This window comes from Montipora foliosa, chromosome 2 (assembly GCF_036669935.1).
Source record: "Montipora foliosa isolate CH-2021 chromosome 2, ASM3666993v2, whole genome shotgun sequence".
Taxonomy (NCBI): Eukaryota; Metazoa; Cnidaria; class Anthozoa; order Scleractinia; family Acroporidae; genus Montipora; species Montipora foliosa.
Genome location: NC_090870.1, coordinates 27279004 through 27296503, shown reverse-complemented (window position 1 = coordinate 27296503; position 17500 = coordinate 27279004). Strand labels below are relative to the sequence as shown.

The following is a 17500-nucleotide window of genomic DNA, read 5'->3' as shown; positions in this document are numbered from 1 at the left end:
CGTGAGCTATAGAGCCCTCTGCTAACTGGTCATCCGTAAGCTCGTGTAGGGGAATCTTTGTTCACATTTTTTGCATCATTAGCACAAGGCTATCGTTTTTTGATCAGTCAGGCAAGAATAAAATGCTGGATATTAAAAGCGTATTGCAAAATGAGCTATTTGACCCCGACATATCAGACAATCTCTAGGTAATGTTGCGTTGAAAATTCGAAATTTTACAGTAGTGTATGGGATTATTGGTGCCTTTGCCACCCAAGAATTTATCAGTTTTTGATGGCTAATAACTGGCTTGTTATCAAAGCTAAAAGGTTTCACTGAGTTTAACAACTTCTTTTACCTTTTGACTTCAATTTGCAATGCCTGGTTCTGTGAGCAAACGCGTATGTTAAATATAAACAATGACATGACACGACATGCATCCCATAATAGGTGAATGGAATACAATACGAACTTTCAAGCGACCAGCTCCAAGCTGCGTTGATAGCTCAGATGAAAGAGCAAGTCCAGCGTAATCACACGCTCATGACTTCTAGTCCCCTTTAAGTCTGGATTTTTTCAGGCTTCTTTCGCAACCACTCTAGTAGCGTCATTCGTTGACTGCACGTCACGGCGGTCATGTTGGTGTAAAGAAACGATAGCGATAAAGCCTTTTGGGAATTTGACTCTATTATTATGCAACACTTGAGCTACATGTACATTTTTCTATTGTTTTGGCACCAACATAGCCGTCTTACCACGTTAGTGCAATCAAAGGATAGAGAGCTTAAGCACGCGCGTTTTTGAGACGCGGACGGCAACCGGAAGAGAACATTTCGAGTGCCAGGACAGTGGTGTCTCCCAGATTTTTATACTAATCATCTCTATCGAAGAAAAAATACTTAGCAGTGTAACTGTGGTTGTGAAGACACGTTAAAAGAGGAAACAGCTCACTTCCGGTTGCCGTCCGCGTCTCAAAAACGCGCGTGCTTAAGCTTCCATAATAACTGGGATGATCAACATCACCGAGACTTCCGTAATCCGTAGTTCAAATACATAAACATTTTATATATTCTTTCTATCAAAACTTCCTGCTGTGGCAATGCTTGTAGTTATCGTTAGCGTACAGGAAATTCAAAAGGATTCACGTGTGCCGGCCATTGGTGCATAAAACCAATTATGTTGAGCAGAATATATGCGTAACTCACTTTATTGCCAGGGTCAAACTGATCTGCCTTCTTGACATACACTAGAGCACTTTCAGTTTCACCATTGGCCGCTAACACCTAGAACAAAAGGAGGCAATTGCAAAAATCAAAAGCCGAAATGAGAAAGACAAGTCAGTTAGTCTCACTTTTGGCAATAAAATCATTCTTCAACAGTTTTCCTTTTAGCGAACAGTTTGAAAACGTAACGCTACATCTGCACGCCAAAATTCGCTACTTAGTGCACCAAAGCCCTAAAGTAGAGGCAGAATTTGGGACTGAAATGAAACTTTTGGGTTACCTTTCCTTTTCTAAACAAAGCTTTGACATTATTAGGATCAATCTGTAACACTTGAGAGCAGGATTTCTCAGCTGCAGAGAACGCTTTTATCTGCAAAATATTAAAAAAATTAAAACTTTGAAGAAAACGTTTGGCAGGCCTCTCAAAAATAAGTCGGGACTGCACTGTACATGCAAGTTACTCCGCCTTTCATAAATCTGCAGAATCAATATCGGACCAACGGTTTTGCTCTTTGAAGTCCCCAATCATGTTTAGTGCGACATAGTGTGGACCGCTAAAAACAGAAAGTGACATGTGGACAATAATCAGTCAATCAAAATGCTGGATATGACTCATTACTACACTCAAGCTACAGTGATTGACGACTGTCAAACCCGCTATTGCATTTTAGATTTCGAGTTCACAAGTTAATGAAGGACACAATAGACTCACTCAAGTCATCCACTTAAGACTTTTTTTGGTTTGTTACCTTCAACTGAGCAGCAGCCATATTGTTCCAACACTTCACACGCAAGCTTTGAACTTCCTACAGAAATGAAATTGTAACTTAAGAACATTTCCCTGCATATAACCATAGTTAATAGATGTAGGCTGGTTATGAAACTCGACAAGTTTCTTTGTTTCATGTTTTTGTTCGCTTTTTTGGCCTTGACCCTGCACAAAACCTGACAAAAACACGCTTTTTTCGGCAGGATAACCAATCAAAAGCTTCGACTAATTTATTCGAAATTAACTTGCGAACCAAAAAGAAAAGATTGTGCAGGGTCACGGTCGGTTCAACATCTAATTGCGACTGTATTGTTCCTGCTTTTGAAATTCCCAGGGTTTCATAACCAGTCCCTAGATTAACTATGATATAACAGACCTGACCGGCCAGACCGGGCATTTTGAAGGACTAACTCTACAACGCCTTCAAATTAACACACTTCGAGGACAATATGTACTCGTCGAGAAGAATGCAAGGCATTATCACGCAAGTGTTCCTTCAAATTGTTGCATTTTCTTTGCAAACTGATGGGTCTGGCCGGCCAGTTCTGACAAAAGGGAAGCGGCACCCTTAGACACAAGGCCTGTACATGTAGTCCTAATAAGTAATAGCACTTACGACGGATATATGCTTTTACTTATCTCAAGCTACTGCCCACAAAACAAATTTGAAACACAGAAACTGGAAACACTTTGAGAAGAAGGAACTGTTGAAAAACAACTTTAACAAGACGACAATCCCTTCTGATATAATTTGATCAGTACTGGTGTACTGAGAGAAACTCTGGGACAACCAAGGTAGGCTCTCTTGCTGGGGTCTTCTAAGAATACGTTGGCACAAATCCCGGAAAAAAAAGGAATTTACATGAATTTGTTCCCAATGACTGAGGAGGCCTGCATTCCTCCAAACACATCTGGATTCCTAAGGCCTTTCAAAAAACCCTCCAACCAACCAGACACCACACCCAAACAAAAACACCAATGGCACAATATTCGTTGACACACGATGCATCTTCCCGATTTCCTTTGCAAGAGGAGAGTAGTTGGTGATTTTCTCACTCTTTAGTCACCACTTTCCTATACCAAAGGCACCGAGAAATCAACAAACGTCCACTCCTGAGCTGCTTGATCCAACACAGTAACGTCTGGACGTTTATGTTCCATCTTTTAAGTTGCCTCAACACTTCTATCCCACCAGACCTCCAATTCCAATCCTCTGACACCCTCACCGCATCCAGAACCTCTTAAGACCACAAATCAACACCCTTCACACCATACTTATGACAAAGCTCCCAGTACGCCTTCAACCCAATCCGATAATGCCTTCTCTGATACTCCATCTGCGTTACACCGATGCAACCACTTGCCACATGGCCAACCGACTCCATCATCTTGGCACACACTCTACACTTTTGAACCTACAGCCTCTTTCTCAATCATCGGCTGAAAAACCCTCGTTTGCAAAGCCTGCTCCTGAGCAGCAAAAACGCACCCCTTGTGCATGCTCTTCCCAAATATCCAGTTTTAAGCGACTGCCACAAACCTCTCGCCAGCCACTTCAGTGACACCCATCTTAAACTTCCCATGCAATCTCTTCTCCCGAGACGTCTCCGTCCTTGCCGTTTCCAACCGCTTCTTGTACTCGTTCTTCGTTTCTCCCACTGATCAATCCCCTCCCGCCATCTTTCTTCGTCATGTACAACCTCACTAGAAGCAGCAGTATATAGCAACTGTGTGATGGAGGTACAGCAAGGATCCTTCACGGCACTAGTTTTCTCCACAACAGGAATGGCTGCGGAGTATAAGAGATTCCACAGTAGACTAGCTGAGCTACTGTCTCGTACACCTTATTCCAAAATGGCCGTCATTTTAGAATTCTTTTGTTCGATTCAAAGGAATATTTAACCTTGAACAAGGCCAAAAGGGCCAATTTGCAATCAAACAAAAGAACAATAAAATGGCGGCCATTGTGGAGAGGGTGTATGGTTACGCGCTAAGGTCTCCTTTGCCATTTTACGATCGGCATTACTCTGCTTAAGAGGTTCAAGAACCAAGAGACGGACTGTGAACATTCAGGAAAATGATCTTAGTATAGAAAGTGTAACGGCTGTTAGAATGTGACTTAGAATGCTTCATGATAGAAACCACCATTATAATGTGTTTTTATTGAGAGTTTTTAGGTTTTAACGATAGTTTGTTTTTCCTTTTTTTCAATCAAACTGTTTATTAAACAATTAACAATTATTCGCCGAAGGCGAAGTGATTATCGGTGAATATTTACCGAGACGAAGTCGAGGTGAATATTCACCGATAATCACTGAGTCTGAGGCGAATAATTGTTTTAGTATAAATACACAGGTGATTATTTCAAAAAAGAGAGGAAAAAAAACACATTTCAACGCGACTACTGGCAGCCATTTTGTCCGTCGAGGTGATTATCGGCTGATAATCCGAGATAGAGAGCCAATGAGAGCACGCGATTTTGTATAATCACCTGTGTATTTATACTAATGATTCTTAAAGAATAATAATATTACTAAGCAAGTTGTACTGTCATTCGCATGCTTCAGCTTAAGTGCTGTTTGTTAACTTTTGAAACTCTCGGGTTGCACACTTAGGGATGTTGTTTTCTAATAATAATATAATAATAATAATAATAATAACGATAATATTATTATTAACCAGTTAGATTCACTGATACACTGAGAATATTCAGCAAGGACATCGGGATGAAATTTGGCATCGAAAAATGTGCTTTCCTGGTACTGAAACGTGGTAAGCTGGCACAGTCAGAAGGAATTACATTACCTGACGAGACTACAATAACAGCTATGAACGAAGGTGACGGATACAAATATTTAACAGTGCTTGAGGCGGACGGTATGTTGCAAGACCAGATGAAGAGAAAAATCGGGAAAGAATACTTACGTCGGGTTAGAAAAGTTGCGCAGTCGAAGCTAAACGGTGGAAACCTGATACGTGCCATGAACACCTGGGCAGTGTCCCTTGTCAGATATGAGGAGGGTATAATCATTTGGAAGGAATAAGAAGTCCAGGAGTTAGACGGCAGAACAAGAAAATTACTAACAATGAACGCGGCCTTAGTTTCATCCACGGGATTGTGTAAAGCGACTCTATGTTCCAAGAAAAGAGGAAGGAAGAGGCCTCTTCTCTGTAGAAGACTGTGTCAATAAGGCAGGAATATTGCGGGAGACTTATGTCCAATCCAGTCAGGAAAAGGTTTTGAAAGCAGTTAGGAGGAAAGGAGTTGAAAACCAAGAAACGGCTGCTAGTTTCAAGGAAAGGAGGAGAACTGAAAATATCCAAGGATGGAAAGAGATGCCATTGTACGGGCAATTTGAGAAACAGAGCGAAAATCAAAGAAATGATGAAACATAGACTTGGTTGAAAGAAGGAAAGTTTAAAAGAGAAACAGAGTCTCTTATTGTTGCAGTGAAGCAACAAGCAATAAGAATAAACTACGTAAAAGCAACGATCGACAGGTCACAGGCCGATCCCAAATACACAACGTGCAAACAAAGCAACGACAAAATCAGCGACATTGTGAGCGCGTGCCCGAAACTGACGCAAAAAATATACAAAAAGAGACATGACAACGTAGCTCGGGCAATTCATTGAGACCTGTTAGGTATGATCATGTTCGTATCAGTGTACTTGAAAATGAGGATTGCAAGATGTTGTGGGACTTCAGTGTAAGAAAGGACCATGAGATTGAGGCTAGGAGACCGAATTTATTAATCATCGACAAAAGAGAGAACAAATGAATGGAGGGGGTACTGGGTAGTTTCTAAAGAAACTGTGGTGCTGCGTCGGTGGGGAAGTAGTATACAAAAATTTTGGTTTTATCAACGGAGTTGATAATGTAAATTGGCCACCGTACAGAGATTCTAAAAGCTAAGAGGAATTTGGTCAGGCTCTATTTTGCGTTTCGCCAACTCCGCAGTACGTAGAATCTCTGTACGGTGGCCAATTTACATAATCAACTCCCTTGATAAAACCAAAAGAGACGAGAACAGCTGCCAAATTATAGACGTGGCAATACCGGAAAATGAAAGGGTGAGAGTAAAAGAAGACGTAAAAGTAGAAAAATACCAAGACCTCGCGAGAGAAATTCGAAAGATGTGGGGTGTAAGGACAAAGGTGAAGACGAACACCGATTTAATAGAATGTAAACAGCAAGCAACGAGTGAGGTCTCGTCGGAAAAATCCACCGTTTAAGTCAGATGGAAAGAGAAAGGGTTACATGTTATTGATGGAAGAGTTGTTGGAGGACAAAGGATATGCATATTTGCCATTATTGTGCCAAAATTTGAAGGACCAAGTTTCTGAGATAGAAAAATCTATGGGTAATGTTCCATATATTATCAGGAGGAAAACAAGGAGAGAAGAAGTGATACAGACAGGTTTGATAAACGAAACCCACTGATGAACATCTCAACAAATAGGGGCATATCCAAGGATACCAACGAGGTGCTAAAGAGGGATGTGCGGGCACTGTTGACAACTTATTAATTGATCGGATGGTGTGCCAAGACAGCCAGCACGGAAAGAGGAATGTACGCATGGCATGGGTAGATGTGAGAAAAGCTTAACGACAGTCGTGGCTCAGATGGCTAGTGCGCGGCTTTCGGAGCGAGAGGTCCCCGGTTCAATCTTCGGTGACTTCAACGTCTGTTTCGACTTTCCTCTGATCCGTGTAGCTATAGCGTTAAATCCCCTTAAAACGGAGGACTGACAGAGGGAGTGAGGTAAAGGGCGCACCGTCGGCTTCCATTGATACCAGCCTCGTAGCTGAAGGAACTACCGACGTTAAATAAAGTGACTTTACCTTTACCTTTTAGTGTAGATCACCGATGGCTGATAGAAATGTTCTCACTACACACATTTCTACTCTGGCTTTGCAAGACGATCCAAAAGCTTACAATGAGTTGGAACACTAGGATCCCAGCAAGAACCTCGCAAGGCTATGAAACATCAGAAGTGATTATGTTCAAAAGAGGTCTTCCCCAGGGAGACGCACTCTGTCCAAGACTGTTCACTCTCTGCATTAACCCGATATCATGGATGCCGAGTGCGACGGACGGCTACAGAATCTCTAAGACAATTGGGCAGAGGACACTTGCTTTACAATGATGGCCTCATGTTTTATGCTGTATCGGAAGAGAAATTTAGAAGAGTGGCAAAGAAAGTAAAGTCTTGAATGAAGGATGTTGGACTGCATTGGAACGAACGCAAGTATTCGTTGGTACATCTGAAGAAGGGTAACTTAAAATGGGACTCAGAAAGTATGCGTGTAGGAGAAGAGGAATTTGTAGATTGCCTCAAGCAGGGATCACATTACAAGTTCCTTGGAATCGTGGAGAACATCAAGCAGGATGACACCTTAGTTATAGAGATTGCTAGTACGGCATATATACAAAGATTACCATTGATTTGGTCAAGCCCACTATCTCAATACAACAAGATGGTTGCAACAAAAGAGTTTGCAATGCGTGTGCTTACCCACTTAATTACAACCCAGTGTTGGCCGATTATGGAATTACACAGGCTAGTCAGAGAATCAAGAAAGGTGATTTCGGAGAATGGGGGTAAGCACCCGCTAGGATCAACAGCTATAATGTACCTACCAAGGAAGCTAGGAGAACGGGGACTCCAGAGTATAGAGCGAGAGTACAAGCAGGAGAAGATTAAGGCTGCCGTGAGATTATACATCAACGAAGATCACACCATGGAAGTAGTACGAAGATTCAAGGAAAAAGGAGAGAAGACAGGACAACGATGCACTAGAGCTGGGGTATAGACTATGCCTTGAGTACTCGCAACCAGTCATCACAGACATAGAGACGAACACAGATGTTCCAATTAAGAAGATAGGAAAGCAGTTGAAGGGCGCAGGGGTACAGAAGGATTTAGAAGAGATGAGAGGAGAGAAATGGCAGGGACGGCTGCTGACCCAGAGATGGGACGACGGAGAGGTTGGTGAAGAATGCTTCGCTTGGATGACTGATTGGAAGACAGCGCCCACACATAATGATATCATTGCTGGGGTGAATGAGCTGCATCAGCAAATGTTACCTACGAAGATCTACCATATAAGAGCACAACAAGGCTTGAAATGGAACAGAATGTCCTGTGTCGGATGTGTGGCAACGTTCCAGGAACCCAAGCCCATGTACTTGCGGGTTGCGGTAAACTGGCCCAAAATCAAAGTACCTTGTACGTCATGATGTAGCACTTTTAAGTGCTTAAAAGAGAATCTTAAAAGATTCTCTTTTATGAGATGCTGAAAGACTTGGACCTGGTGACAACGGTACCACCATAGTACTCGCTGGAACAACTGAAGCCACTTTACGAATGATAAGGGAAAGGCGTACTGGGACATCCCAGTATTCGCAGAGAACGTAGAAGTCTGGAACAACAGGATCGACGAAAGAGTTTTCAACAAGGAAAAGAAGAAGGTGTACCTATTGGAGTTGAGCTGTCCTTGGATAGCTAACAGGGAGGAAAAGAGCGAAGGGAAGACAACTAAATACGCACCGCCGCTGTTCAAGCTAAGGCAGCAGCACCCTGGATATGACGTAGAGCAGCACAATATCATGATAGCTGTACTGGGTGATTGTTCAGCAAATGCGAGGAATAGTATCCTTGGTTTTCATCCACGTGATGAGACGGCCATGTTGGTGTACAAAACAATAGAAAATGGTTCCACACGTTTTTGCATGACAACAGAGTCAAATTCCCAGAAGACATTTCACAACATTGTTCTGCACACGAACATGGCCGCCATGACGTCAGATGAAAACCCCCAATAAGACAGCTTACTGGAAGGCGAAGGCTGACAAGACAGTAAAAGGAATGCAAAAGGCAATTTTAACGACCTCAACACATATCGCAAGGAGCTTCAAGATTTCATCGCAATGACTTTATTTAATTTAAAGTAATGATGGTTTATAAGTTTTCACTTTCTCAATTGATTTTTTTGTCAAGAACCTTTTTAAGTGGACCCTAACACATAGGTTAAATTTTTTGCGCCCTATGTGCTAGTAACTGCAAGGATCAGCATCCTGACGTTATACTGCTCCGATAATAATAATGACAATAATAACAATAATAATAATAATATTATTATTATTATTAGTAGTAGTAGTAGTAGTAGTAGTAGTAGTAGTAGTAGTAGTAGTAGTAGAAGTAGTACTAGTAGTAGACATTGCATGCCCCTTTGGTACGAGGGTGAAAGAGAAAGAACAGGAAAAACTTGAAAAATACATTGATTTGCGATATGAAATTGGCCGAATTTGGGAGTGTAAAAGGGTGAAGGTTATCCCAATTGTCATAGGGGCAGTGGGCACTGTAAGTAAAGAATGTGAAAAGTATCAAGAACAACGACAATGTGCGGTGAATTTCTCAGCTGTGCAGAAAGCCTGTTTGCTAGGAACGTCCAGAATCCTGGGGAAGGTTCTGGGACAACTGAGGTCACGGGATGTGACTTGCTGTACAGTGTAAGATACCAGTGTGTCTATGTAGACTGCGAAATGCATCGATAATAATATTAAGAAGAAGAAGAAGAAGAAGAAGAAGGAGAAGAAGAAGAAGAAGAAGATGACAAAGAAGAAAAAGAAGTTGTGGTGGTAGGAGTCTTTGTTTAGGGCTCTTGAAACAGTCTCAAAACATTTTGTGAAACAACACTTTGAATTTTTTGTCAGAATTACCTTGGAAAGTGACGATGACAGATATTTAAGGGCCCTGAAAGAAATCAGAACAAACACAGTCACAAAATATTCTTTTTAAGTTGCTGTTAACCGCATCTGTGATGATATTGATGGACTACTCAAACTATAATAATTATTATCAAAAACTAAACAACAGATATCAGATTCCCAGCATCTTGATTGGCTCGCTGGACACAGGCCATGATTATCCATTAATCAAATCAGTGCCTGATGCAAGATCAACAGCAAGTAGAGCAAATCCACCCATTCCAAACAAAACATGACAAAACCCAAAAGGACACATTCATCTCTGTATGACTGGACCTGTGAATCAAGTATTGTCAAGATAATGGATGACATTTAGCAAAATCACCTTTGATAACTGCTAATTGCTCCAGCATAGTCACCACTAGTGTACAAGTTGTTGCCAATTTCTCTCTTTTTCTCTCTGTAAACAAACAAATACCATAATAATACATATCAATCTAGCCTTTGCTGGTTGTCACATATTGAGTGAAGTCATGATTGCTTTATGCCAAGGTTAACAAAGAGTGCACCAGTGTCCTTTTGAATCTCAGACAACAGCTACAGCTCATATGTAGTTAAGAGAGCTTCCCTTCCAAATTCATTTCTCTTGTACCGATTTTACTAAGCAAAATGGTGAAGCCAAATTTCAGTTTGCCAGTAATAATCAATTAATTATTATTAACCCTTTCACTCCCAAGAGTGCCGCTTATGGATTTTACTCTGTCTTACGCCAGACTATTTTACTCGTCAATGGGGAACCCCACGGGGGTGAAAGGGTTAACAACAGCTAGATTCACTCAAAAACTATGTCCTCATTAACCCCTTCACTCCCAAGAGTGCCACTTATAGATTTTACTCTGTCTAACGCCAGACGATTTTACTCGTCAATGGGGAACCCCACGGGGGTGAAAGGGTTAATGTCCATGTTCTTGCCACCTTGTGCACCTGGTAGTTACACGAACTATTCCAGTCTAGCTTAATTGTCATTACAGCGGAGCGCAACGCACCTTTGGTGCGTGCACAGAGTTCCATTGGTGAGAAAATATGGTAACCCATCTGTGGGGGGAAAATTTGGTTTTGGTCACAGTACAGCTGTACATACACCCCTCCATGTACATGCATGCCAAGCATTTTTTGGTGGGAACATCTTTGATATTGGACATCCATGTTATGGTTAATTAACACCTGTCAAAACAAGGTATCCACTGACCAGTATCACATGACCATATTGTGGGCTCCAGTTTAAAGTTCATCAAGGTCACCTTGACTGCTGACCAGCTACTGGTTTTCGATTGGATTGCAGGCTCAAGCCAGGTTAACTTATTGTAAGAATAAATAGCACGGCAGTTCCGCTTTTTAGCTTGGCTAAATCTATATAATTATATTATTTATCATACATGTAGTGTTTTAAGGTAATTCCTTAGTATTGCATTGCGCATCCCTACTGCGAACGATTTCGCGTCATTAGCACGTGCTCATGAGCACGTGCGCATACAAAACGTAAGAGATTTTGCTCAAACTAAACCTGATAGCGAAATAAATGCTCCTTTTCTCTCCAACGAGTACGGTGACCCCCAATTTTTTTTCAGGTATTTGCTAGGAACAGTCTAATAAATAACATTCAGGAAAAAGAATAAACGTTTGATAGTAGAACATGAATTTTTTTTGGAAAACAATTCCGTACTAGGTGTATTTTACCCAAGGCGAGGACTTCAAGCTAACCACGGAACTGTCCCAAAAAGTGCACTATTCCCACAACCAAGGAATCAAAGTCGGCGTAAATGAAGCATTACTGCTTATGTAAATAAAAGAAGCTTTATTTTCAAAATAAAATTTTTGTGTCTTTGAAGTAACCAAGACTTAATTCTGTCTGAAGGTGATTGGAATTTTTAACGCAAAGACAGTAAAAATACCCCATTTTACGAGCCTGCTGACGCGTAAACAAGCACGGTGACCCCATTTTTTTATTGCATTTTTTTAATGTTCATATCATGAATGTTAATTATGCCAAGTTTCCAAAAAAGTTTGATAGTAGAACAATTTCAAGGCAATTACCTTAAGCTATATTCTTGAAGATTGTACAGGAATAAGTAATTATGGGAAAGAACCTAGTTGCTAGGCAATGGACGAAAGGACCACTGAAAAATCAGTTGCCGCCTCTCTAATAAATGCCACATCCAATCAGAAGAATGCAACATTTAGTTGAGGATTATGAGAAAAAACAAGTACACGTTTAATTTTCTGAACGTTGATCACAAACAATATTATTACTATAATTCTATCTCTGCAAAAAAGTGAGATGTTGGAACTTTAAACAAGTTTGTTTTAAATAATATTTACAAATGATCTACCATAATTGTAATCAGTGATTTAAAAAAATATGATTTTGAAATAAATTCCCCCCTTGAATAAACGCTGCATTGAACACACTCAAAACTTAATAAATGCCGCAATGTTTAATCGAGTAAAAACAGTATGTTGATTGATCAATAGATTGATTGATATAGGTCAGAATGATCCTAACAAATAGTCAACTAAGACCACCAGTTATGTAACTAACCCTTTTTAAGAACCATCCAACAACTTCCCAATCATGTACAATGTATAGTTAGAGCTGTACATACCCAATGATGAGTTTTTGTTCATCTGTCATATTGGCAACGTTAGGTCCATCTCGTGTTGCTAACAGCTGTAGTTCATAAGTCAGTTTAGCATCAGGGGGGATGGGTGGATTTCCATCTGGCCTGAAAGGATAACAAAGCGGTTACATGACTGCTGGAGAACCACTGATTGAACCTGTATAAACTAAAATACAAAAAATAATTACACGTAATATTTAAGACAAAAACAACAACATTAACTCGTTGACCCCTGGGAGAGAGACTTAACAGATCTTTCTCTGTCTAATGCCAGACGATTTTACTTGTCAGCTGTGGGTGACCCAGGGCAGTTCAGGTGTCAATAGGTTAAACTTATTAACTTGTACGGTCCATTTTTTTTTCTTTTTATAATAGGTAACTTAAAACCATAAAAAGGAGTACTGGCCCCCCTGAACCCCCTGAAATAACTACCTACAGTATTACATTTCTTAGATAGTATGTGCTCTGTGATTTGCTAATTTGTGGGCCATATTGAACAGTATGGGATGCTCAATTTGTAATTTTGATGCAACATTTTCTAGCAAGTTTTCCATGTTGTTTATGTGAAATAAACTTGTGAAACAGTTTGAATCTTGCAAGCAACTAGTTCAAAAAACCAATACAATAATTTACTCTTCTTTCAGATTTTTACGCATGACACTGATTTGTGGTAGTTGAATGCTCTGCTTGACTTCAACTAGTTTTCTTTCCTGCATGCCTTATTACCTAAGATATTATAATAAATATCTTACTAACCTTGTGTTCTCCGTCTTAACCGTAAGTTACCAATTGATTTATGGCCTGTGCGCTTTGCATTTTGGCAATAAGTCTTGAAACAGAAACAAATTTGGTCCGTAGCTTACAGTACAGACCTTGAACTTGGTTAGTAAGAGGTATATACTCTAAGCCAAGTAAGAGTGTCATACTTTCCAGCTTTTCCATAGGCATATTTAGGATCTGTAACAAGTTCACACACTTCATCCAACTCCATGAGTGCCACTGCTAAGTCAAAAGCTAAAACCCAGACCAACATACAAGTTAAGACACATCTCAAGAAAATACCATTAGTTCCGTGTGTAATTCAGTGTACTACATGGCCTCTATGTAACATTACTGCACAACAGCAACTACTAAACATTATACAAAAGCAAAAATGTATGGGCTACAACTTTTAAAGAACAAAGACCACTGATACTTGTTTTTGAATCTAACACATACAATCATGTAGGCAAATCTCTACAGAAGTGAAAATCAAGGTCTCTTTCAATCAAGGACACAAACGATGTTATTATTGTTTGCTTTATTTAAATCTAGAGAGTACAATCTGCAAAAGAACTGACCTACATGTATGCTTGCCGCATTTTGTTAATAATATTATATTATTAATTTTATATCGGTCTCTGTTTACTGGTAAAAAGGAATTGCTTGCATGTTTACTTTTCTAAGGGTTCAACACACATGGTTGCATATTTACTTCGTGAAAAATGTGTGCAGATGTAACATACTGTAAATAAGATACCAGTAGGTATTTTCTACATGTAGCTTATTTGATCTGTGTAGTGCCATTGTTTTGCCATGCTCTTGGAACACAAATAATAAATTATTCCACTAAGTGTGTTTTTTAAAGCTAATTATTGCATCAAGGATCAGAAATGGAATTTTGCTTACTGAAATAGAAGTTCTGTATTTGAAGTGCATGTATGCTTGTATGTGAAAATATTATTGTACAAGTATTGCTATCATTTTTCTTTGAATTGTCCAGTATTTCAGTGTTTCCAGCTGCCAACAGCCCACTGATTAGACCTTATTCACGCACATCACTGGGTCGTGCCAATACTCCTTTCTATAAAGTGCGTGTATCAACAAGTAAAACTGTGTTTACATAATATGGATTTTAATAATAATTACTTATTATATGACTAGCTCTGTGAGCGGGCAAGATGAACCAAATCGCGCGCTCTGATTGGCTACCCGAGCGGGCAAGATGGAGCGATACTGCCCGCTCGGGATTTCTCGCTTGGTCCCGCAAGATCAAAGATCATTTTTTGGTGTTTTAAGTCATATAATAAATCCTTTATTGACCAAGATTGTTCGGTCAAGATGACTGGATATTGGCCTCGTTCTTTTTTTGCGTGTTTATGACACGCAAAAAAAGAACTTGGCCAATATCCAGTCATCTTGACCTCACGCTTGGTCAATAACCCATACATATAACTATTCTTATTGACCTTGAATAACTTCTCCTTCTCCCAGTATGAACTCCAAATTTCTGTTCCAGTCGACAGCTGTACCATCTTCTGTACGCCCAGCAACTTGAAGTGTGACTACTTGGCCTCTGTCTGGTCTGGTATCTTGTCCTTTCCCTTCTTGCAAGACCTGTAAAAAACAAGAGCTGTAGAATGCTTTTCTCAACATCAACATAATTGTTATGTGAAATTGTTATCGATTTGTGTCCCGTTTAAGCCTGGGTTTTTTAAGGCTTCTCTGCAACTGGTCAAGTTGCTTCACATACTGCGATGGTCACTTTCATTTAGAATTAAAAGTTCTTTATCTAAAATTCAATGGGGACTCTAGATCTATAATGGCGATGTTAACGAAAACGTCACCTCAAAATATAACTCTGCCCTGTCTTAAAGTGCCCTGTGACCCCTGTGACTGAAAAATCAATTCTTATTTTTATTTGGATTTCAAAACTATGTTACCTAAACACTAAGCAACCAAAGTTTTAAACCTTGATTTCATAAAGACACCTGTTTATTTTAACTGGAATTTTCCTATTTAATGCTCTGCCATTACTAACTTTAAGATCTTCAGAGAGCTGGATCAAGGAGAAAATGACATCAAAGGCTCACTAGTTTAAAAATGCAATGTGTGTGAACGCTGCAGAATTAATATGCAGCACAAGAGTTTTGGGCTTTCAAACTTTTAAACTCGCATTTTGCATATATAATAAGCTGCATTCTGCTATTTCACACACTGAAATTTTAAGGTAGTGAGCCTTTGACATCACTTTTCCCTGGATCCAACCCTCTGAGGTCCAATCAATTACTTTTGAACTTAATGGCTGACCGTGAAATCCAAAACTTACATTCAAAGTAAATGAGTAAACGGCCTTTCGATAAAAATCAAAGAAACAAGATTTTGCAAGTCAGGTGTAAAGCAAACATACTTTCAAAATCTGAAGAAAAAAGGAAATGATTTTTTAAATCACAGGGGCACTTTACTTCTTTTGCAATTATTCCATCACATTCACGTCATTCAACATGGGTGAAGTATTGAAAAAATAAACTGGTATGAGCGGTTTCCGAGTAAAAATATAAAATAAAAGATTACCGGTAGCATTTGTTTGCATGAACGTTGTCACTAAAACATCAAATTTGGTGATTTTACGTCATCATTGTGCAGAGTACCATAAAAAATGCATGCCACACATGCAGCACAATTATTTTTCCTCTTTTAACAAATGATTTTCTTGTTTTGTGGTGTTCTCATTGTAGGCCACATTGTAGACCTTGAAGTCCCTAATATTGCATGTCAATCACACAGGAAAAAGCTTAGGGTCTGAGGGCTTCCTTGAAAACAGCACACGCCATTTTTTTCATTTACAACAAACAAAAATATTTCCATAAGGTCGCAATAGTAGCAAGTATGATAAATACTGTAGGAAACAGACAACTTTTTTAAAGACATGTTTTGGCATGCTTATGCCATCATCAGTTTAATGAGTTCCTAAGTGTGAACAGTTATTAAGTCTATGGGTAGATGAAAAAATTATTACAACATGACGTAATACAAAAGCGGGTACTATTTACAGCGTGACACCAAACATCAAAGTGTAAACTAAAACGTGAGAAAAATGTTGTAATCTGCAATTGTTTGTTAAGTACCGGTTTGATCTTATTTATATAAAAAGCTTCTTTGAGTTTTAAATCAATTGAGTTGCTAAATTGAGTTGGTTTTTAAATCATTTGAGTTGTTATATTGGCCAAACTAGTCGCCACTTTTCTACCAGGATAAAGGAACAAACGGAAAGCGATAAAAACTCGCATATTTTTAAGCATTTCAACGCATCTCCTTCATGTAAGAACAAATACTCCCCTTCGTGCTTTAGTATTCTGGATTCTGCCAGCAACTCAATTGATTTAAAACTCAGAGGCTTTTTATATAAATAAGATCAAACCGGAACTTAACAAACAATTGCAGCCTTACAACACTTTTCTCACGTTTTAGTTTACACTTTGATGTTTGGTGTCACGCTGTAAATAGTACCCGATTTTGTATTAGGTCATGTTGTAATAATTTTTTCATCTACCAGTAGACTTTACAACTGTTCACACTTAGGAACTCATTAAACTGATGATGGCATAAGCATGCTGAAACATGTCTTTTAAAAAAGTTGTCTGTTTCCTACAATATTTAAACAAAAATATACTTGATGTATTAGAGAATCCCAATTTGTCTAATAGAAAGGGTGTGCCAGTGGCAGAGAATTAAATTTTGAAACCAACAGGAAAATTAAATGTGTGTGAGAACAGCAGTAAAATGTGAATGCTTTGTGAAATGTGAAAATGCACTCCACTTTTAAAATATGAAAGTAACAGTGTTTTAAACCAAATATAACAGGGCCAAGAACCCCAGATGGCTGTTAACAGTGCTGCTGCACAGCGTAGTAGGGTGAAATGAGGAATCTCCACAGACAAAATCCAAACAATGGTCAACTGCATGGAAATTCAGTGCCTTTCCCACAGGACAATGCAAGTACAAACAGTGAACCAACAGCACCAACTGGGAAAAAATTGTTGGAGTTATAGTATGGCCAGACTACATTTTCTATTAACTGGAATGAAGTTACATGTACTATTAGGCACCTTTTATCGAAGGATGAGGATGACTATGAGAAAAAGTTTTCCATTCTGAGAACACGAACTTGGAAAAATGTTGGCCTCCAAACCTTACGTGCATGCTTAGTACGGAAAATTTGTACTCATAGCCATCCTCGTCCTCCGATATAAAGGTCCCTATTATTTGAGAGGAGGAGGGGATTAATGCAAAATTTGACTAAAAAAGAGAACAGAGAATGCTAACAGGGAAACTGCTCAATACCCTGCCAGGTTATGGTAATGAACCCGATCTAAC

The 17500-nt window shown here is 39.4% G+C and overlaps 1 protein-coding gene across 1 annotated transcript in view; it reads right to left on the bottom strand.

The window, feature by feature from the left end:
- Nucleotides 1–17500, bottom strand: part of LOC137992776 (peptidyl-prolyl cis-trans isomerase FKBP8-like) — a 22758-nt gene that overhangs the window by 3706 nt on the left and 1552 nt on the right. Inside the window, exons 2-9 of the mRNA XM_068838291.1 lie at nucleotides 14593–14740; nucleotides 13291–13378; nucleotides 12350–12469; nucleotides 10072–10146; nucleotides 9699–9732; nucleotides 1952–2008; nucleotides 1483–1572; nucleotides 1185–1262 (exon numbers count right to left, since the gene is read on the bottom strand). Of these exons, the coding sequence (XP_068694392.1) occupies nucleotides 1185–1262; nucleotides 1483–1572; nucleotides 1952–2008; nucleotides 9699–9732; nucleotides 10072–10146; nucleotides 12350–12469; nucleotides 13291–13378; nucleotides 14593–14740 (690 nt within the window). The remainder of the gene's footprint in view (nucleotides 1–1184; nucleotides 1263–1482; nucleotides 1573–1951; nucleotides 2009–9698; nucleotides 9733–10071; nucleotides 10147–12349; nucleotides 12470–13290; nucleotides 13379–14592; nucleotides 14741–17500) is intronic.